Consider the following 21,588-nt stretch of genomic DNA (forward strand, 5'->3'; position numbering starts at 1 on the left):
TTGAAGCCTGATAATTCAACTGTCAAGATGCTTCTATTTTAATCTCTAGACCACAGTTGATTGCTTTCTTGATTGCTTACAAATAGACTTATAAAGAGAAAAAAAAAATTAAATTTATTCTGCTGAAATAAGTGGATGCTCTACAGTGCTTTTAACTGCAGAAGAAAATAGAAGATAAAATCCATCAGAAGTGTTAAGATCTGATCTGTGGCATCAACTCAAGATTTTTAATTTTGACTCATATAGAAAAATTTCCCTTTTATCTGACCTCCAAAGCAGCCAGAACCTTTGTGGCCACGCTCTCTGACCTAACCAGGTCAGGCCTGCCTTGTTATATTTGAGATGTGTGGTCAGTTTTGTCCAAATCTGAGAGGACAGGAGGTCTCAGAAATAATTAAATTCAGCTCTTGCAAAACTCAGCAGTTGGATACGGAAGAGAAACCGTGACAAGTGCTCTGACAGCTCTGGGTTACTCTGGGCCTCTCTGGCATGGAATAGGAGAATCCTCCTCTCTTGCTGCCTTGCCAGTAGCATTGCTGCTCTCCAGCTGACTCGTGTCCCAGGAGGCAGCACAGAATGCACAGCCATCAGCACCATCCCAGCCACCTGCTCTGTGTGGAGTATGTGGAGGGCTGGAAATTCCCATGATTCATCAGCAGAGTTCTTCCCTGCATGCAAAAAGTCTTTTTTCCAACTAGACATTTTAAATAATTTTGTGGGGCAAAGCGTTTCTTCCATATTTTGAATCTGAGACAGAATGTCTTGAACTAGAAATCCTAATTTCTGTACTGCTCACTTGGTAGGGTCACAGTAACAGCTGGACATGGTAATACCTTGACAATTAAAGCCATAGGAATTTAGAGGTTTTACTTCATGTGGCAGCAACTTGTACCAGGAGGAATGTTCAAAGCAGTCAGTATCTTAATTAGTTTAAGTATAGTTTCATTCTTTGAAGAGCTGAGTTCCCTGCAATCACTGGTCTTTGGTCATTGGAGCCACACTTTTTTCTTGTGCCCTGATGTATCAATAACAGTGCTGGGAAAAGCTGCCATCCCTTCTGATGCCTGTGAGGCCAAACAAAGGAAATTTAATGTAGCAGCTTTTTGTCAGGAAACACTTTGCAGCTCTTTTTCAAAACAAAGAGTTTTATTACTACATTTATTATTAGTGGTGTGATGACAGCCAAATGCTGTTAACTTGTGAAGTGCAGCTGAAACACTGACTTTTCACTTCAGCTGTCACTTTACAATTTAAATAATTCTATGTAGAGAATAAAATAATACATTTCTGTGACAAGCATTCATACATTCAAACATGTTAGTCTGTTTGTAGACTGTATTTTTAGTCCAATGGCATGGGGCAGAAGGTTTATGGGATTTATTGCAGCTTGTAAAAACACAGGCAGACTGAATCTGAGATATTCGAGGGAAAAGGAGCTTTGAACACACATATTTTGTATTAACTGTGTGGGATCTTGAGCTTCCCACAAGTACTGAGAAGTGTTAGTCATGTCTGCCAGCCATGCTGTGCTTCCTCTCAGCACTGGGGGGAAATGGTCCTGCTCCCATGTCTGCTCCCAGCTCAGTTCCCAGCTAGTGAGGGGCACTTTTGGGGATGGTGAGCCCCACAACATCCCTGTGCCAGTAAACCTTGCTGAGCTGTTTGGCCTGTAAAACTGTTCTGTCTGGGACTGAGGAAGAGGGAATAAGAGGAAAGAGAAGCTGGGCTTCGAGGGTGGGCTGAGGAGGATCATACCATGAAGCTCTCTGTAAAAAAGAAACACTTGAGAATTAATAACCTGGCTGAATTTCCCACTCATTACTCTAGGGAGACTTGGAAAGAAATTTTTTCTGCTAAGATGGCCAAGTTTATATAAAAATGAGACATATACCAATGTGACAAGCCTTTTCTCTTAAAATGCTGTTCTATCTAAAAATTACCTTAAAGCCTCAATAAGTGTCAAGGGGGCACCACTTCTTTGCAGATTGCCTGGTGAGATGTAAAAAGATGTAAAAATCCTTCCATGCTCCTATAATCTGTACACTGGACATATCCAGTGTGAAACATCCCTCAGAGAACTTGCCCATCCTTGCAACTCCTATGTTGGGAAGAGCTTTCTCATGGAAGTGGCTTTAGTAGAAAAGAGTTTTCATAAGCTGCCTGCAAAGTAGCCTGAACCTCCTGCTGCCACTCACAGGTGCCTTGCTGTATGTAGCTGCCCTCCAGTATATGGGAAGTGCTGTTAGGGAATTTTCCTCATGCTTTATTGCCTGAGGCTTCTCCCTCATCTCATGATGTGCAGAATAAAAATCATGGTGCTCAGGGTGTCAAGGAGACCTCCAGCTCTGGAAGCAGGATGTGCCAAATCTTCTCTTGCCTCTGGGGATTTCCAATCCTGCAGCTAAGGCTCTACTGCAAAGGGGAGATGTGCTTGTTCCTCACCTGTGCTGTTGGCTGCAGGGCTCTCCATGGCTGCCCCCAAATGATGCCAGGCAGGATGGCCCAGGGGAACGTGAGTGATTTAGAAAAATACTTCAAGGGACATGTCAAGCATTTAAAATGCTGGCTGCATGTTGGCCTGCTGGCTGCCTGACTGAGCATGAGCAGGTATGATCTTTTCTGTAGGAATTAGCCTCAGAAATCAGCTGCTAGGATGGCTTGGCTTTAATTATTTCAAAGGGCAAAAATGTTAAAAGGCTACTGAAGTTAAAACTGTGGAAAGGAAGGTAAAGGATATCAAACCAAAGACATAAGGAAAGGGATATGACAACTCTTGAGTGCAAAGCTCGTGTGAGTTGTTAGCCATTTGATTCCCTGCTGTAAATGCATTCACATGTGCTGAAGAGAGGCCTGGCTGCCCAGGTAAGCTGCATTCTGCATGCTGCAGTTTTGTTATGATAGCTAGAAAGAAACAAGAATTTGTTTTTCTCCAGGCAGAGTCCTGACAATGGGTTTCAGCTGGGTCTTGTTGGATAACTTGGGTTCCCCCATCAGAAAGGTACACTTTCAAATTTAAATCAGATGTGTATGCAGGGAAAGAGACACAAAGACTTCTGCTTTTGGAGGTAGTTTGTATTTGCTGCCTGTTTATTGGTGTGTCATCTCCAGTTTGTAAGCAGTATCTGTTAGGTAGCGGTTGGCTGAATGTTTTTATTGGTTGTTCCAAGATACAAATTCTACTGAGAACAGCAACTCCTTCATCTGTCCTGACAGAAATGAGTACCCAGACCAGGATGCTGAATGGAGGCACTGTGTGATGGCTGGAAATGCCACCTGCCAGGGCAGCAAGAGGCAGCTTTTACTCTTGAGTATGTTTCGGGAGGATATTTGAAACTTACATAGTGGGTATGCATTAAGGCATCTTGCTGGGAAGCAGCTTATTCTGCTGGCTCTCAAGTGCTCCCATCAACTGTGACAGCAAAGTAGCTGCTCTGTTTTGGGACATGAACTGTGCTGTTCACTGTGACTGCCCAGCTACAGGTGGTTTCTGTAAAAGTCCTGGCCCTTCAGATGTTTCTTTTCCCACAAGAACAGGTTGGTGTCTCTCTACATCCTCTTGTTAATCTTTACTTTCCCTTCTATGGCATGAGATCTGATAGCCAGCAAAAGGCTGTGTGTGTGTTTCCAATAATAACCAGATGACAAGGTGATTTCCATGCTGTTTCAGTAGCAATAATTGTGTCTCCTCCTATAAACTGGCAATTGAATTATGCAAGGCCCCAAATATGAATATAAAATGTTCCTAGTTCTGGTAAAGGTTCCATATTGCCTCTGTGCAGTGTGCTGACATACAATGTGGCTTCATGAAAGGAAATGAAATCTTGAAATCAGGGAACAAAATGAGCAGAACACAAAGCAGATGAATTATGATGAAATGGAATGCAGATGAAAAAATACTAGAAATTCTGAAACAAAGTGAAAATATTTTAGATGGAACAGGATGACATGAGGTACAGTGAAAAGTTTTGAAACTTTCCAAAGTGACACGTACTGAAATTTCAAAATCAAGGAACAAAGTGAACCACAGAGACAGGAAAAGAATTATGGTGAAATTTGCTCAGGTGCACAGCACATGGGTGATATCAAGGAGCAAGGTGTGGAGGGAGCAGTGTTGGGGTACAGCTGTGGTCCCTTTGGCAGGCATTTTGGAGTGTCCCTGGAGCTCTGGGCTTTGTGGTTTTCTCAACCCTAACCCTGAGCAGAGCAGTAAAATCAGCATTTTCCAAGGCTGAGGTGCCCAGCCTGTGGGTGCTGCCATGGGGAAAAGTGTGGAGGGAGCAATGGTGGTGCAGTGCATTGGGGTTTTTTGCAGTGAAATGGGTTGGCATGTGCCAAAATGATTCTCATTGAATGTAAGTGATTCCATTTCCTTTCATGAGCTGAAATCTCCTAAGCAGAGAAGAAAGGTAACCAAACACAGGAAAGGAGGTATGCTGAAATGAAAAACAATTGAAAGAAAACCCAAAAATTTTGAAATTAAGTGAAAACTTTTAAAAGGAATGGGATGACATTGAGTTGCACTGAAAAGTTTCAAAACTTTTCTAAATGATACCCATTAAATTCTCTGTATCAGGGAGCAAAGTGAGCTGAACACACAGGAGAGGAATTATGATAAAATGAAATGGAATTAAAAAAAGAAAAAGAAATGTCTGAAATGAAATGAAAACAATTAAATTGAATGGGTTGACATGAAGTGCAGTGAAATGGACTGAAACTTGCTGAAATGTTACTCATTGAAATCACAAGATTTCATTTCCTTTCATTAAATAATGGTGGGAGCAAGTGAAATTAAGGCCATGATTTAAACTACTTGAGTAAATATATTTTTTATGTTAGTGCCTTGGAGATCTAACTCTGAGGATTATGTCACAGGATGTATTTTCTAAATTTTCTCAAATACTATCTTCAAGGCCTCTCAGTTATTACCATGGTGATCTTGCTCCAACTCAGCATTGATATTTCCCAAAGCATTTTATAATCATATTTGTGAGGGTATTAAATATACCTGAGTTTGCCTTCCTACTGAACTTTCTGTAGGAAAACAGACAGGCAGTTTGTACTGGGACATGTGTTGAAGTTCAGATATCAAGTCAATCAAGTTTTTTTTTTTGTCAGAACCTTGGACACTTTTGGGCTAGAGCAGATTAAATTTACATTGTGATGTTTTTCTGCGCTGCCAGAACAAGGTTCCTATTGATGCCTGGAAGGGCTGACCTGGAACAGAGACTAGACAGAGCAAAAGGAATAGAACAGGAATTTATTGAAAGAACACACCTTAAATAGTGCAAGAGCCTGGCTGGGGCTACACCCAAATCAAATCCAAGATGGGTCCCTGTCACGAGTCTTTACATTTTTATCCTTTTGGTTCATCTCCATATTGGGGTTAATTATTCAACCACAGCCCCAGGCTATAAAGTCTCAGCCCCCTGGCTTGCTCCCTTTCCATTGCTGTTGTTTGTACTTTTTGGATACCAGTTGTCCTTGATTATCTAACTGGGAAGGCATTGTTTTGTCTAACCACCCTGTGAAGAGAACTTACTAACACCTAATATGAAGTTTCAGAGTTACTAAACAGCAGAGATTCTGAAAAATATAAAAGCTAAAACCCAAGGCATCACTATGCCATCTTCTTTCTGCATGAGAGACAAGCTCAGCCCCAAAAATCCTCCAGGTTGGTTGTCAGGCTTGTCTTCTTAGAGGGCTGTACTGAGGAAACAGAGTTCGGCCTTTGCTGTGCTGCAGAATCAAGTTGTCAGGAATTTAAGTGATTATAAATGGAGCTTTTGGAGAAAAGTTGTTGCACTGCAGCAGGGATGTATGGGCTAAATTTAGCCACTAAAATCAACAGTAAAAACACAGCCTTCTGCAAGCTGGAATGATTCAATTTGACCAAACATAAAGTTGTTCCCTTATTAAGCTAATAGTGTCTCCCAACAAAAAGGCTTCAAACTGACTGTGGCCCTCAAGCTGCCTTGGGAAGTCAAGAAACCAAGAGATGGCAGCCAGGTATTTCATAAAGCCAAGGCTCTTAATGTTTCTTGTACAATGGCAAGGAGCAATACAGCCAGCCTTCTGGAAACACACTAGCAAGTGCCTCTGGTCCCCTCTCTCCTAAAACTGTGTTTTTGTTCCATTTTATCCCCTTTGAGATGGGCTGTAATTAAAATTTGTTTGTTTCAAGTGCAGGTCCTGAAACATTGCCACTGCTAAGGCAATTTGAAAGGAGGAGGGACCAGTCCTAAGACTTACCAAAGGCAAGGTTGAGAGTTTCTGATGATGAACTCAAAAAAACAAGGCCATTTCTGTGTGCTGGACTATGGCACAGGATGTGTATTTTGTATGTAAGCCTCTGGGATATTTTTCAGAGCATTTGTCCTCCTGTGCACAAAGAATGTGTTTTATGGCAAAATACAATAAGCCTGCTCTGGCTGGAGGTGGGCACAGACCCAGGGCTGCTGGATGAGTGTAGATTCCCGTGTGGGCTAATTGAGTCTGTGCTGGCAGTGCCCTGTGTGCCTCCACACTGCAGTGCTGTGCTGCATGTGCACACTGAGCACAGGGGTACCGAGGGACTGACTGCTCAGCAAACCTCGGGGCCCTGAGTGCATTGTCCTTGTCCCCTTAGCATCACAGAGCAGAATTCCTGACACCATTGCTAAGCCTCTGCTTCCTTCCCGGTTCCTAACCAAGCTTCAAAAATATCCTCGAGTGGGTGAAGCTATACTGGAGAGTGTCTTTATGGGAATCATCTAACATTAGCCCTGAAGAGGGGACAGACTAACCATTTCAGGCTCTTCCTCTCTTATGCTTTTCTACTCCTCCTCCCTCTAACTCCTTTCCTATTCCTATCATAAATTTTTCTTATGCTGTTGGGTTTTTCCATCACTGAGAGTGCTTGGCACGCACAGCTTTAAAGCGTGGTTCCAGCCGTCGCTAATTTGCAGTCTTTTGTTTCAGCTCAGTCACACTTGTATGCCGTTTTCTGTCTGAGGATCTGATTCTGCATCATATCAAAGAAGCACCACAGAGCCCACAGGGGGAATGGAAAATTTTAGGATCCCACTGAAGAAGGCATTTAAGCTTTGTTAGAGGTGGCAGACTTGGGAACATGATCCCAGAGTCCTGCTTAACCCTCTATTGCTGATGGCTCTTGTCTAGGTCTATTCCCTGTGATCTCTGCAGTTTAGATCTGGGTCACTGTAACATTAGGGTGTTCAGATTTGGGCTTGCCTTGCAGTTTCCTTTAACTATGGGTTTGTTACTCTGACGAAGGGCGATCAGCTAAAAGCTGATGTGACGGGTCTGTCGGTACTCTTTCACAGCCATAGAAATCAGGGTATTTATTTAAAAAGCAGCGCGGTGAGACGCAGAAAGTTGAAGTACCGCTGTGGCAGTCCGGGACCCGCCTGGAGCTCCACTGGGTACCGCGGGGCAGGACAGGGATGCCCTGGAGGTTGAGGGGAGAGGGGGCGAGAGGATGGAGCGCGCTGGCTCCCCCGCCCCGGGCTGTACCTGCTCCCCCGCTCCGAGGGGCCGCGGCGGGCGGGGGCGGCGGAGCGGGGACACGTCATGCGGGAAGGAGAGCCCGGCCGGCCGCGAGTGGGCTCCGCTGCGGCCCGGGTGCGCTGCCGTCTGAGCATGCTCCCGCGGGGCTCCGCCGGTATATAGCGGGGCCGGGGTGCCGGCGGCAGCGGCTCGGCTGAGGCAGCGGGGAGCGCAGGTCCGCAGCGCGCTCCGCTCCGCACCGTACTGCGCCTCTGCACCGCTCCGGACAGCAGAGCTCCTCACCGTACTGCGCCTCTGCACCGCTCCGGACAGCAGAGCTCCTCACCGTACTGCGCCTCTGCACCGCTCCGGACAGTAGAGCTCCGCAGCGCTCTCCGGTCCGCACCACTCTGCGCCTCTCTGCACCGCTCCGCTCCGCACGGTGCCGCACCGCTCTCCGCTCCGTACCGCGCTCAGCCAAGCACCGCGCGTCTCTCCGGACAGCTCCGCTCCGCACGGTACCGCAGAGCTCCGGACAGCAGCGCTCCGCTCCGCACCGCGCTCCGCACTGCGCTCCGCACTGCTCGGCGCGGTGCCGCACCGCCCCGCGGGGCCCGTCCCTGCCCCACCGCCGCTGCCCGCCGGAGCCCCGGCGCCCGGCACGGCCGAGGCAGCGAGCCCCGCTCCGCCGGCCCCGGCCCCCGCGGCGGGCGCTCCCGCGGGCGGCAGGATGGCCGCGAAGCCGGCCGAGCTGATGGGCATCTGCTCCAGCTACCAGGCGGTGATGCCGCACTTCGTCTGCGTGGCCCAGGAGTTCCCGCCGCCCGCCCGCCCCGCCAAAGCCCCCAAGGGCAAGCTGCGGCGGCCGCGGCAGTCGCGCTTCAAGACGCAGCCGGTGACTTTCGACGAGATCCAGGAGGTGGAGGAGGAGGGGGTGTCCCCCATGGAGGAGGAGAAGGCCAAGAAGTCCTTCCTGCAGTCGCTGGAGTGCCTGCGGCGGAGCACCCAGAACCTCTGCCTGCAGCGGGACCGCCTGGGCAGCTGCCGCCTCCGCAACAGCCTCGACTCCAGCGACTCGGACTCGGCGCTCTGAGGGCCGCGGGTCCGGCGGAACCGGCCCGGCTCGGCGGCACGGACTGACCGCAGGGAGCCGCGCCGCCGCCGGCACCGGAGCGCCGCACGGACAGCCGGGTCGGGATGTTTTCTAAGAAAGCGCTTGTACCTTCGTTTCTATTTGATTGTATGAAACTCACCGTTTAAAGACAAAAAAAGAAAAAAAGAAAAAAAAAAAATCTTTTCTATTCGTTAGAAGAAATGAGCTGTTTTAGATGCATTGAGCTGCTGGACTTAATATTTATTTTTGCATTTAAACTGTTGACTGCATTAATTTAATATGTTTCTACCTGAATGTCTGTTATTATTTCCATAAAAGAGTAATAAATATGATATATTTGCACAGTACTTACTGGGCTGTCCTTATTTCAGGGATCCAGCTGTCCTTGTTCAGCTTTTAGGGGTAAAGGGATTTAGAGGCAGTCAGCAGCCAGTGCAGAGCCAGCAATGCTTTTCTCAGGGATGCTGCTCAGAGGGGTTTTGCAGGCTGTACTGTCAAGTATATACTAATGAGACAAAAGTCGACATAGACTGATTTTAAACTACTTTATTTACTTCTTTGAGACCTTTGCATTAACCTGAATTGAGGTTTAGAGAGTGTTTATAACTGAGTGCCCAAGAATCTTAGTGCAACTGGGCAAGCATCTTGCATTCACAAAAATGCATATCTAGTTCCTATTTTCATCCAAGTTGGTTTTGTCTCTTCTCCTCTTGTCCTTCTGACCCATAAATTATTTAGTGATGCAGATAGTTTTGGCAGTTGGTTAGAATGCAGTTCTATTTACTCGAGCAATTGATACTACGTGGACATATTTTTCTTGGAGTTTAAAGTAAGGGGATTTTGATGGTGGTAGATTTGTAGGAGTGGAATTTGCTTCCTTTGGGCAGCTGCATGTGCATGTGTGCAGGTGCATGCGGGATACTTGCTGAAGGGCATCTGAAGCTCTCTGCAGAATGGAAACCAAGTTCCTGGACAGGGAATATTCTGGCTGTATTTTCTCCATTTTCTTGAAACATTCCTGTGCTAATAGTGTAATTCTGTGGTAGCACCTTCCTCCAAGGCAAGCCTCTGGCAATTAAAACTTCCCAATCAGAAGGTATTAGCTGATACTGAGCTGTAGCTAATATTTCTCTGGTATGGTTTTCAGGGGACTGACGGCATTTCTATCGTCGTGGTTTGGGGTGCAATCGTACTGATCAGTACAGAGAGGGCTGGGACAGAGGAAGAAGACAGACATGGTGAGCAGGGTGTCTTGATGGGACTGAGAACCACAGATTTCTACCTCTGGGCACTGGAGTACAGCAGATGACACGTGCAACTGGCTCCTAGCTACAGCAGAACTGAAACTTGTCTCTTTCTAGCTTAAAGCTGAGGAAAATCCGGGGGGCACGGGGTGTGGCTTGTTTTTGGACAGGTCCTTCACAACTCCCTTGCAGTACCAGCACCTCCAGCTGACCTCCAGCACCAGGGGAGGGTTGTGTAAGCAATTCAGCAGGTAAGGAAGCAGGTCTGGACTCTGACCCAACCTCCTCATAAAAAAGCATTTAAATGACCCCCTGTGTCTCTCTGCATGCAGCCTGTGAAACAGCTTTGCTCCCTTTGCACTTAGACCCTCATGGCTGCTTTCCCAGCATGGTACAGATATACATAACATCTATGCACAAACCAAAACAACTTGACCTCCAGAACAACTTTCAGTCAGGCAGGCAAACTGGAATCAGTAAGACATAATAGTTACCAGCAGCTGGGCTAATTTTCCTCAAATTCCTAACAGTGCTTCAATTCTCGGAGTTCTGGGTTTGGGAAAGAGTTTGCAACCTGCAAACCCTTTCCCAAACACCATGTGGGAACTCTATAGCCATGTGCCTATATATTGCATAAAGTACACAGCTAATAAGCTCCATAAGATTTCCAGAGACCGTATAGCATCCTTCCCACACTGCAGGTTTTAGGCCACTTTTCAGTTTCCCTTTGCTTTCAGGTCTGGTACAAATCCCAGTGACACACAAAGTGTGGGGTAGCTTCAAGAGGCTGTGAGTACACGAGCCTTGTCCCCACTCCTAATTTTTGTTTAGCAGCTGGGGCTGCTGTCAGGCCCTTTACCATTGCTATTGCCATCCCTCCTTCAGCAGCTGTGCTGCCACCATGCAGGAGGCACAGGAGGCTGTGCTGCACCAGCCAGCAGCAGAGCATTGGATACTCACTTCCTGGAAGGGTGAGAATAACTGTGTCCTCTTTTCTGTTCCAAGAGACAAATGTAGATGTTAACACATCTACAGAGAGTATTTGAAAATCTGCTGTAGCATGTTTGAGGAAAATGTCATATTTCAGCTGTTAGGCTGAATAAATGAGTTTCTCTTCAACTGTTCTTTGTTGACATTTTTCTGTTCCATTTCAGAGTGAATAACATGGGAGATGCCAATGCTAAAGATAGGCTAGTGTTTATCTTCCAAACAGTTGCAATCAAGGCGAAAGGGTGAAAAGCCAGGGTGATTTAGCTATATCCTGGAGAGGCCTTCCTGAATGCAGCTGGAAAAATAAACCTCCCTCCCAGCCTTCCTGTGCTGCTAATTTTGAAGGTTTCTTGTGCAGTACTTTTCAGTGTCATGACTATCGTGTCTATCTGTCCTGTTGAGGATTGCAGGAAGCCTTGTTAAATTCACTTTAGTGAGGGTAATGACTGTATCAAAGGAGTTTGAGTCTGCCATCCGCTCCCTAGGCTTGAATGTGGGTTGTACATTTCCTTTCAGCAATTCACAGCTTAAAAGCATCCAGCAGATGCCACTTACAGTGATGCTCGACATGGCAGTGAGTAGGCATGAGCATTCCATGTCTGCACAGGAAGGAGCTGGAAGTCAAATTCTCACAGTGCAGCAGGATGTGTCCCAGGGCAGAGGTGAGACTGAGCACCCCAGGTGTGTCTTCAACACTATTTTTCCAAATTACAGGAAATTGCACAGGAGAATTTGTCTTTAATGGGACTGCCTGTTATTCTCATATCATTTTATGTGTAAATCATTCTGTCCTCATGGCAAGAGGTTCATCCGGTCAGTAAAAACTTGAACTTGAAAGCAATTCTTTTATTCTCTGTTTTGTATCCAGTCCCCTCCATGCCTGTCAGCATTAAATGCTGTGTTATTGTAAAGCTCATCATGTTGGTGTGGTGGGTCTGTACCTCCATGTCTTATTTTGGCCTGATCAATGTAGAGGGGATCTGTGAACAGTGCAGTGTCATTGCTCTACTGGAATCAGGAAAAAAAACCTTTCTGTTCATCTTATGAGAAAGCTCTTTCTGTTCTTTTGGCAAATGTTTTAGCTTTTGCTCTGTAGCTAATGGAGGATTTCTGGGTGCAATTTGGTCTTCACCTCAGGAGGCTGAGGACAATCTCCTCTCCTAACTGGGTATGCACCAGTTCTGCTCCTGCATAACTTCCCTCATCCCTGGGTTTCAAATAATTCTCTGGCAACACTTCAGAGTGGATTGTTACTAGGAACAAATATGAGAAGGTGCTTGCAGTTCCTGCAGGTTTTTGTGCTGGGATCCTGAAGATGCATTTGCTTTGGGAGCTGATGAATGATGACCCTTACCAGTGCTGGGGATCTGACCCTGCAGGAGCACAGAGGACAGACTGGGACACTGCTGTTGGTAAGAAGCACCACACTGTTGTTATCTAACCTCCAAAGTGACAGCAGAGCCATGGGACAAAACACAAACCAAGGCATCTATTTAATTATCAGGCTGACAGCAAACAAATTGCAGTGTAAGAGGGGCTGATGAGTGAGCTCTAGCAAATCTGGTTGCTGTGGTTTCTCAAATGTCAGCAGTGCCAGCAGTTTGCTGGCTGCCTGCCATGAGGTTTGGCTCCCTGGCAGTGTGCATGGACCTCAGCCTAGGGCCCTGTTTTGAGCCACTGCCAGAGATACCAGCATGGCTTTCCAGGCTGCATTGAGCCTTGTTTGAGCCTCAGCTCCCACAGCATGGCTCAGCCTGGGCTCTCTTTTGTACACTGGGCTTGCATTTCTGTGGGGAAAAAACCTTGGGGAGGTACAACTAACCTGAAATCCCTGAGCAGAGCTCAGACTGATTGTGCAGTGATGGTGCCCTGGATTTACAGTTTGACTTTTCACAGCCATCTTAAATGGAGTGTGCAAGCTGCAGGCAGTGCTTCACTGCAGATGGCTGGCTCCTAACTTTAGGGTATTTTTTAATGCTGTAAAGATGCAAGATTACATGCTGAGCAGAAAATAATCAGGTGTCCAGTAACAACACAGCAAGAGGATCTCCCTTCTCCTGAAGTAGTGCCAGTGCACAGGACAGGGAGATCACCAAGTCACCCCTGAGGGCTTTATCAAGTGGTCTTCTTCTTGAGTAGCCTGAAGACAGGTGACAGAATTTGGAAGAATTAATTAATTGTGGGAAAGAATTAATTCTGAAGCAGCATCTTGCCACATGTATGTGTGTGTGTGTCCCTGTGCCTGGTCTGGAGTGAGTGCTGCCAGTAGCAGAGCAGGCCAGCCTTTGACTGTACAACAAAACACTTCCAGATATTTAATTGGCAGTGCAATTACTTAACTGATAGCAAGGCAGAAGGGAATACTTCCTGCAAAACCAAGAGCTGTGAAATCAGAGTCGTGTAACAGTTTCTTGTGCCATAGTATTAGCTTTAAGGCTATTAAATGTGTAAACTTGGTAATTTATGCATTTGTGACTCCTGTGTTAGCAAATGTCATGGTATGTTACAAATAGCTTAGGGACAGATCCTGGTTTTGGCTGCACTAGTTCCAGATTGGCTTTGGTTCATCTGTACTCAGGAGTCAGTCTGGATTTGCTCCTTGTTGCATTCATATTATTTGCTGATGTTACTGGATTGGCCTGAAATGTCCAAGACACTTCTTCCCTGCTCCACCATGCCTGGGATACTCTGAGGTTCCACAAAACCTTCCATAGCTTTAACCATCCTTGTGTTTTGGGAGCAGTGTGGATGATGTATGGGCTTGGTTTGGACACCTGCTCCCTTCACCCACATGGAGTGGGAGCAGCAATGGTGAAAAGCTGGGGAAACTGGAACAAGAGGGGAGGGGGCTTTCCTTTGTCTCCTCTGTCCATCCATACTAATATGAGACTGCAGAAGACTTATTTGGAAATCAAGCTGAGGTTCACCTGGATGTGATTTAAAATAAAACAAGATCTACCTCAGTAATTTATTACTCTGTCCTAAACAGAGATTCTTTGCTTGGAAATGCTGGAGTTGAAGAGGTTGAAGTTATTTGTTAGGAAATGGTGAAAAGGAAGTTTTCTTCCTTAAGCATGATTTAAAACACTGTTGTTGTAGAAGTGGTTTTTTTTTCTTTCCTTGTGAAGAAAATGACCTTTCTTGGGCAAAAGGGAAGGGGACTGGTAAGAAGAGAGAGAGGGAGAGAGGCTGCACAGCTTGCTTGTGAAACAGCTCTTGGCTAATACAAAACCATGTGAAGGATGTTTATGTGCTTGTTACTTTTAATCTTGGATCCTTGCAAGTGAGAGCTTTCCCTTGGAGAAATATTTGGAGGTCCTGACCGTGATGGTTAAAGATACATTTCAGGCTCTTTTCACAACAGCCTCCAATGTCTGAGTGAGTATGCAGCCTGATGACTCAAATGTTTTAAGGGAAATTCAGCAAGGTAACATGGTTTTTTCACTGTTCTCTATGTAAAAGCAAGCAGAAGGAAAACAGCATTGGAGACATAGGTTATCACACATGTTTACTGTTAAACATTTGCTGTTAAGAGAGGTTGGATGCATTTCAACTGTAAGTGGCTGGCATTTGTTGGCTGGGAAAGTATGCTCTGAGGTTCCCTGTGCTTTAGGGGCAGATTAGATAGTTGGGTTTTGAAGGGGCAGAAAGATGCAGTAGCACAGAGACTGGAAGGACACAGGTCTGTCATTTGAGGAGAGGAGTGAAGACAAAAATACCCAAACTCAGAGCAAAATTGGATGTGGCCCACCTGCCTAAGTCAGTGAAGGAGAGCCTGTTTCTAATCAACTTCTGTTAGTAGAACCACAAACTGTGGAGTTTGTGCACCCTTGGGATCCAATGAAATGAACTGAAGAACGAAGTTCTGCCTGCTTTTATAGGTTCTGAAGCATATTGACATTTTCATGTGACAATTTTGGTTCATGTCGGAGCTATGGATTTATCTACCAACTCCTCATTTTCCCAGAAAATCAAACCAAAATAACAAATTCCACTAGTTTTATGAGTTTAGTTGTGAATTTTGTGACTGTGTGCTTTTACTCCCAGATATCATGTCCTGATGTATTTTTACCATACAGATGAAGTAAGCAAGCAGACAAAACAGGGAAGGTGGCAGGATTGCAGAGACTTCTGCTTAGCTTTAGATGCCATGGTGCTCCAGGTCTCAGAGCAAGGGTGCTGACAGCTGTGCCTCCTGGGGCTTGCTTCTTGTTCAGGGACAGGATATGGTCTCATGCTTCCAGGGACAGATGAAGGGAGATGGGTCAGGGAACAGAGAGCTGATCCTGCTAGTGATGCATTGCCTGACCCTGAGAAAACTGCTTCTTTCTGGGTCTCAGTTTCCATGTAGGAGAGCTGGGAATTTATGAGGCTTGGTTCATTAGTCCATGCAGATGGAAATCTTTTGGGTTGCAGCCATGGGAGATAGATGTGTTTGGTTGGCAAATGGGAAGGACATGGATTTATTCAGAGGACAAATGCCCAGCAATGTGATGTCAGGATTTATAAAACCCCAGTTGTTTGGTGAGATCCCCTGTGCTAAGGAGCAGGTTTGCTGTGCTGGAGAGCCTGGCACAGAGTCCAAGCTCCTCTGGGCCAGAGTCATAGCCATGGAATGGCTTGGTTTGGAAGAGGCCTTAAAGATCACTCAGTTCCAGCTGCCCTGCCATGGGCAGGGACATCTTCCACTGGACCAGAATGCCCCATTCAACCTTCAACACTTTCAGGGTGGGGTATCTACAGCTCCTCTGGGCAACCAGTTTCTGGCTCCAGAAAATAGTTTATTTCTATTATCCAACATAGACCTGAGCTTTTTTGGTTTAAAAGCATTTCCCTGCCCCTGGCTGGCCAAAGGCACTTGCTCACTGGGGACACAAACATGCTTTTGGCTGCTCAGCAGATATTTACAGGAACTGGGGAGAAAACAGTGTTCTGCCACTGCTGGTGAACTGGATTTCAGGCTGAGGAAGCTGATGAATGGTATTTGCACATTACTGGGATTGCATGTGGCCTTCTCAGGTGTCCCTTGCTCAGGAACCCAAGACTGGTGCCTTTCCTCCTCCTGCCATGCAGGGATCCCATGGTGTCTGTACACTAGGAAAGGGCCTGTTTTGTTGGCATGAATGTGAGTCTGAATCAGGGAGGAAGGAGGGCTCCCTGTAACCATCTGAGGGAAGAGAGCAGCATCGTGCCTGAGCTGAAATGTGGCTGCTTCAGGGGCTTAATGGAAAGGAACTGACCAGCTGGACATCAAAATGCATGGAGGCTGACCAGGTCATCCAGTGAAGGAAAACCTGAACTAAACAGTGCCAGCAGATAACAGAGTCCTTACAGGCAGAGATGTCCTGTCTCCATAGCACCTGTGTATGGCCAGGTTCCAAAACTGAGCACCCAGAGGGGATTCTGCAATGAGTGAGCTATCCTGACAGAAAGATAGTGTGCCAAGGTAGCCAATAAAGCAGTAACAAGAGGTATCACTTACCTTGGCACAGACTGAGTAAATATTACAAAATGGCATGAAAGTGATGCTGTTTTTATGCTATTCTTTTAAGCAGTGGTTCCTAGAGGGGCAAATCTAAGCACCCACAAGCTGCAGTGAGCTCTTAATTTTGCTCAGTGAATGTGCAGATGCAATGAAGAGGCACTTTGCAATAGAGGTAATCAAGCATTCAAATTCCTTAGCTCTGTAGGGTGAAACTTCCTCCCCTCATCCTCTACATTAAACTCTTAGCATCAAGGATGAAAATTCAAAGAACCCAAAAAAAAAAAAAAGTAAAAAAAGCTTGAGAATATTTAGGCTCTGGATATTAGGGGTCCATAATAAATGGATAAACTACCAGAAAGATTTTTCAAAAAGAATAAAAATAGCTAGCATAGTTAAGAAGTAGATAAAAGAATATTATTAGAAATAAAAAGATATCCTACAAAAAGCATAAGTCATGTCCAAAGGGGGAAAACAGAAAGGATCATAAATACTGGGGTGTTAAATACAATATCATAAAGAGACATGCTTAAAAAATTATTTTGAAGAATTGCTTGTAAAAGGCTAGAATTTTCTGCTATAAACTTTTGCAAACACATTGAAAGAGATATGCTCTATGCTCACTGGAAAATCTTTGGACCCCTGGCTGAATGGAGACTAGAGTAAACACTCAAGAAGAATAAGACAATATCATAAAATCTAATTCTGTTCCCTGGAACACTGTAAATTAGGCATGTTTGACTATATATTCAATACAAAGTAGCCTAAAAGATAAATTATTGATGGCAAGAGAAATGCTGGAGTCATTGCTGCTCAGCAACTATGAAGTGATAAGAGTGTTGACAATTACTAGGAGGGTGAGTTGGTTTTGGCTGGAGTAGAGGTAATTTCCTTCACAGTGTCTGGTATGGGGCTGTGTTTTGGATTTGTGCTGAGCACAGGGTTGATAATACAGAGATGTTTTTGCTATTGCTGAGCAGGGTTCACAAGGCACCAAGACCTTTAAGTCCTTGCTTTGCTTGTGTGTGTGGCTTTTGCTCTCCCTTTTAAACTGTCTTTATCTCAACTCATGAGTTTTCCAGCTTTTATCCTTTCAATTCTCCTCCCAAACCTGCTGGTGGGGAGTAAGAGAGTGGCTGTGTGGGGCTTGGTAGCCTTTTGGTGTTAAACCACAACAGAAGGAAATCAAGAGCAAAGCAAAAATCCTAATCTGGCAACCATCCTAAATGACATCGGTGTGGTACCGTGAATATTCTGTTTAGGCCTTGTAATTAAAAAAAGAGAAAATCCAAACATTATCTATATTTCTTGCTGTTGAACAGAAATTTAACAGTAGAACCTTTTAGTTTAGAGAAACAAAAAAACAAATATGAAGAAAGAAGGGAGATGCAGAAATAGTTTTTGAAGATCACTGAGGATCTTCTTAATAATTTCTGACAATATAAAAACTGGAGCAGTGTAAAAGTTATTGAACAGCAGGTTGAGGACAATCAAAAGCAAATACTTTTTTTTGCACAGTGGATAACAGGATCCCAGAATTCACTGTCAAAGGTGCCAGTAGGACCAGCCCTAGCAGACAGGTTTATGCAGAGCTAGTAGTGATCATATGGGGATAGGGGACAGAGGCTCTCCAACCCACTGGTGTCCAAAAGCCAGGTGGGCACTCCCCAGTGATGTACTAGTGCTTCCCTGCAGCCTCTGCACGTGGCCACAATTACAGCTGGAATGAGGGACTTATATCCAAATGGCAGCAGCCCCTGGACACCCCTGAGCTGCTGCCCAGCTGTGCTGGCTGCCTGCACTTCTCTGGGGAAGTGCATCCTGTGTGTCCCACAGCTGGGCAAGGGCAGGGCAGGGATGCCCTGACCCTGATCCCCTGCCAATGCTCCCCCAGTGTTGGTGGAAAACTCTTGGCTGAGGAATTTTTCATGGCTGTGGAGAAGGAGCAGCTCCTTGCCCACACACTGCAGGAGCCCAGCAGTGCTGGCATGGTCCCTCCAGGAGGATTCTAGGTACCTGCCATGCAAGGAAGTGTTCAAGGCTGTGGTGTTTGCTGCACAAATGCTGTGTTACACCCAAAACTGAGGGAAAGTTTTGTTTGAAGCCAAGACCCCCCCAGCTCTGGTTGCACTGACCCCCCAGCTGGCAGGGCACAATCACAGGTGGGCTGAAGTGGGAGGCTGCCTGTTCCTGTGCTGCCTCTCCCATGCATTTGTGTGTGCTTGTGCTGAGAGCTTTGCCTGCTTTCAAATGACTGGAAATTCAGATTTATGAGAGGAAAGCCAAGATTTATGCTCTTGTTCTGCCATGTCTGTGTCCCTGTGGACATGAGATTTATCTCCTATCCTGTGTTTAATTCCTGTGTAGGCACTTGGAGACTGATCTTCAAGTGCACATCAGCACCACCTCCAGAACATATCTAAATAAAGCACAATTCCAGTGCTAGCATATGGTTCTTTTCCAAATGCCATGTTGGTCCTGCTAGAGAAAATTATTATTTTCATAAGCTGCAGGGTTAACATTTCAGGAGCAAGATTAAAAAAATAAAATAGATGTCCAAATAAAATAATTGGGCCAAATTTTGCAATGACTAAGTAACTCCACCTAATAAATGGAATGATACTGAGTGAGGAATAAATCATCCCAGAATTTAGCTCGGGGCCGGCTGCTGGAGCCCAGACAATGATAACAGGTAGACTGGAATTGTAGGTGAAAAGCCAGGATTATGCTTTTCCCTGCTGTTACCAAATGTGCAGTGCCTATTTTTGTCAAGAGTGTTCTCAGCTCACGTACTATGGCTGAAAGCCCTTGTCACTGTGTGATGGCCCTGCTTCCTGCACACACAGTCTGATACACGTGGGAAGGGCTGGGCTGATCCCTGCAGCTTGGCTTGACGTATTTCCTGCTTCTTATCTGCTGGGCTTGACCAGGCTGGTGAGAATCTGGAGAAGGTCCTCGTGCTGCTGAAACTACTGACCCTTCTGCTCAGAGCTTTCCAAGTCTCATCCTTGCTCAGCTTCTCCAGGAGACCTGTGCCTGTGGTTTCCTTGCATTTTAGAATAGATTTACAGTCTCAGAGGGTCAGACCACCTGAGTGGGAGGCAGGCTGAAGAGGAAGGCTGCTGCTGTTTGCACAGCTCTCTGGTACACCATGGGCAGGAGCAGAACTCCCTGTGGAAACCCCTGAAGCTGGGAGGTCTTGTTGGCTTCTTGTAGGAACTGTTTGAACTTCTCTGACCTTCAGGCTTTTTTTTTTTTTTTTTTTTTTTTTTTTTTATTAATACTGTTCAGGTTTTAAACACACCAGATGCTGTTAAAGCAAGGAAGTGTCAGAGGTTCCTTGCTCATCCACAGGCTCTTGTGAATTCTCTGGATCCTGCCCATCTTTAAGGCTTATAGAAGTATAGAATAATAGAATATGCTGATTTGGAAGGGACACACTAGGATCCTCAAATCCAACTCAGGCTTCTATGATCTGAAGCCTTCAACATGCTGCCTCGTCCTCTGTGACCCTCTTAGGACAATCCTAGACCTGAGGTCTGTAAGGAAAACCCACCAGGCCAGACTGCAGCAGGCTGGCTCCTCTGGCTTCCTCCTGGGCTGTCCCAGTTCATTCCCTGCACACTGGCAGGGCTGTGTGGAAAGGAGGACAACACTCAGGATCTTTGGGGACTATTTTCTTGCACCTTCTGCCGTTGTGTCCCTGTGAAACACCAGTTTGGGGTTGTTAAAGGAGTCTATGCTGTCCAGCCCACAGAAAGCTGCCTCTTTCAGCTGTGTGTGCCTCAAAATACAAATACAGTTGACACAATTCTTAGCACAGCTTTTCCCAAGTACATTTTGTTTTGTAAAGCTCTGGTTTGTTAATGTTCCTAGCTGAATATAACCTGCCCTGAGGGTGCAGTGCTGAGACTGGAGAGCTGAGCATCTCTTCCCACAGCCATCACACAATGTTCTGCTCTGCTTTGCCATCATCCCAAAATGAACAAACTTCACGGAAAGCTGTAACTCTGCTTAGTGTTCACACTGTCTGCCTGCTTCTCCCCTGTCTTCCCTGTGCTCTCAGCTCTGATTTACAGCCCAGAGACTGCTTGTCTGTACCCCAGCAGATTCACTTTTTCCACTTTGCTATCTCTCTCTCGGCCTGGTGCCTGCTCAAGTGGTTCAGCACATCAGGCTCAGCCTCCTTCTCAGCAGCTTGGAAGCACATCACAGTTCTCCAAGCAGGGGTTATTTTTACCACCTCCCTCTGCTTCTTGGTGGCACTGCTCTGAAAGCAGCTCTCACAGCAGTGTCCTGGCCAACAGCTTCCATCTAATGGATGCCTGTGCCCTGGAGAGGGATGAGGCTTCTCCCCTCATCCCCAGCCTCATTTCACAGCTCCCAAGATGCAGCCTTAGCCAGAATCAGGCCTTCCATGTGCTTCACCTTTTGTGTGCCTGAAAAAACCTCTATGTCACATTTGATGCATTATGGAGATCTCTCATCCTATCTCTGACTGCCACAGCACACAGAATTAAATAAAAATATTAACAAGTAAGTATTTAATAAGTATCCTGTCAAAGTGTTGTGGAGTTTATTTCTTTTTCTTTGGCCAGGAAATTGCTTGTTTATTTTTTTCTGCTCTCTTGATTTTTCTTTACCCAGCGTAAATGCCTGCTTTTGATTAAAACTGGAAAAATCTAATCGTGCCTGTTCTGCAGCAATGTCTCTTGGGAGGCACAGCTCTGTGGCCTGACACTGCCCTTCTCTTGGCTGCAGTGGATGAGAGCATCCCATTCCCACCCTGGGACAGTGCTGCCAAGAGGGCTGCTGGCACAGGGGAAAGCAGGTGAGCATTTGGGGGGGATCACCTGGGGAAAAGGGCAGCTGGAGATGCCCAAGTGACAGATAAAGTCAAATTTTCAACATGTTCTGCTTTTCTTTCTTTCACCTGAGAGATACCTCTAACTCTTGGAGCCAGCTCTGATTTCAGGTCCAGCAAAGAGAGCCTGGTGTGGAGGCAGAGGGCTGCACATCAGCAGAGACATCAGACTGAGGTAACCTTTGCAATTACTCCTGTAAAACTGTTTGATTGTCTCTGTCAGAGCATTCTGACTTTAAAATAACAGGTTGAGATTTTTTATTTAATGCTGCTTTATTAGGAAAGCTTTAGGGCTCCCGTGCTGTGGCAAAAGGCAGGAGGGCCTGATGTGCTGCAGGAGGCTGTGTGAGAACATGGGAGAAGCAGCACAGGCACAGAACTATTGTGTCCTGGGGGTGCATCTGCTCAC

General features: G+C 45.9%; 1 protein-coding gene across 1 annotated transcript; it reads left to right on the plus strand.

Moving 5' to 3' along the window:
• Positions 1-7,610: 7,610 nt before the first annotated feature.
• On the plus strand, positions 7,611-8,946 carry C5H11orf96 (chromosome 5 C11orf96 homolog). The gene has a single exon (XM_056491926.1). It carries the CDS (start codon positions 8,216-8,218, stop codon positions 8,576-8,578), a length of 363 nt encoding a protein of 120 aa, XP_056347901.1. The 5' UTR covers positions 7,611-8,215; the 3' UTR covers positions 8,579-8,946.
• Positions 8,947-21,588: the final 12,642 nt, after the last annotated feature.

The sequence above is a fragment of the Oenanthe melanoleuca genome, chromosome 5, assembly GCF_029582105.1.
Source record: "Oenanthe melanoleuca isolate GR-GAL-2019-014 chromosome 5, OMel1.0, whole genome shotgun sequence".
In the NCBI taxonomy this organism is placed as follows: Eukaryota; Metazoa; Chordata; class Aves; order Passeriformes; family Muscicapidae; genus Oenanthe; species Oenanthe melanoleuca.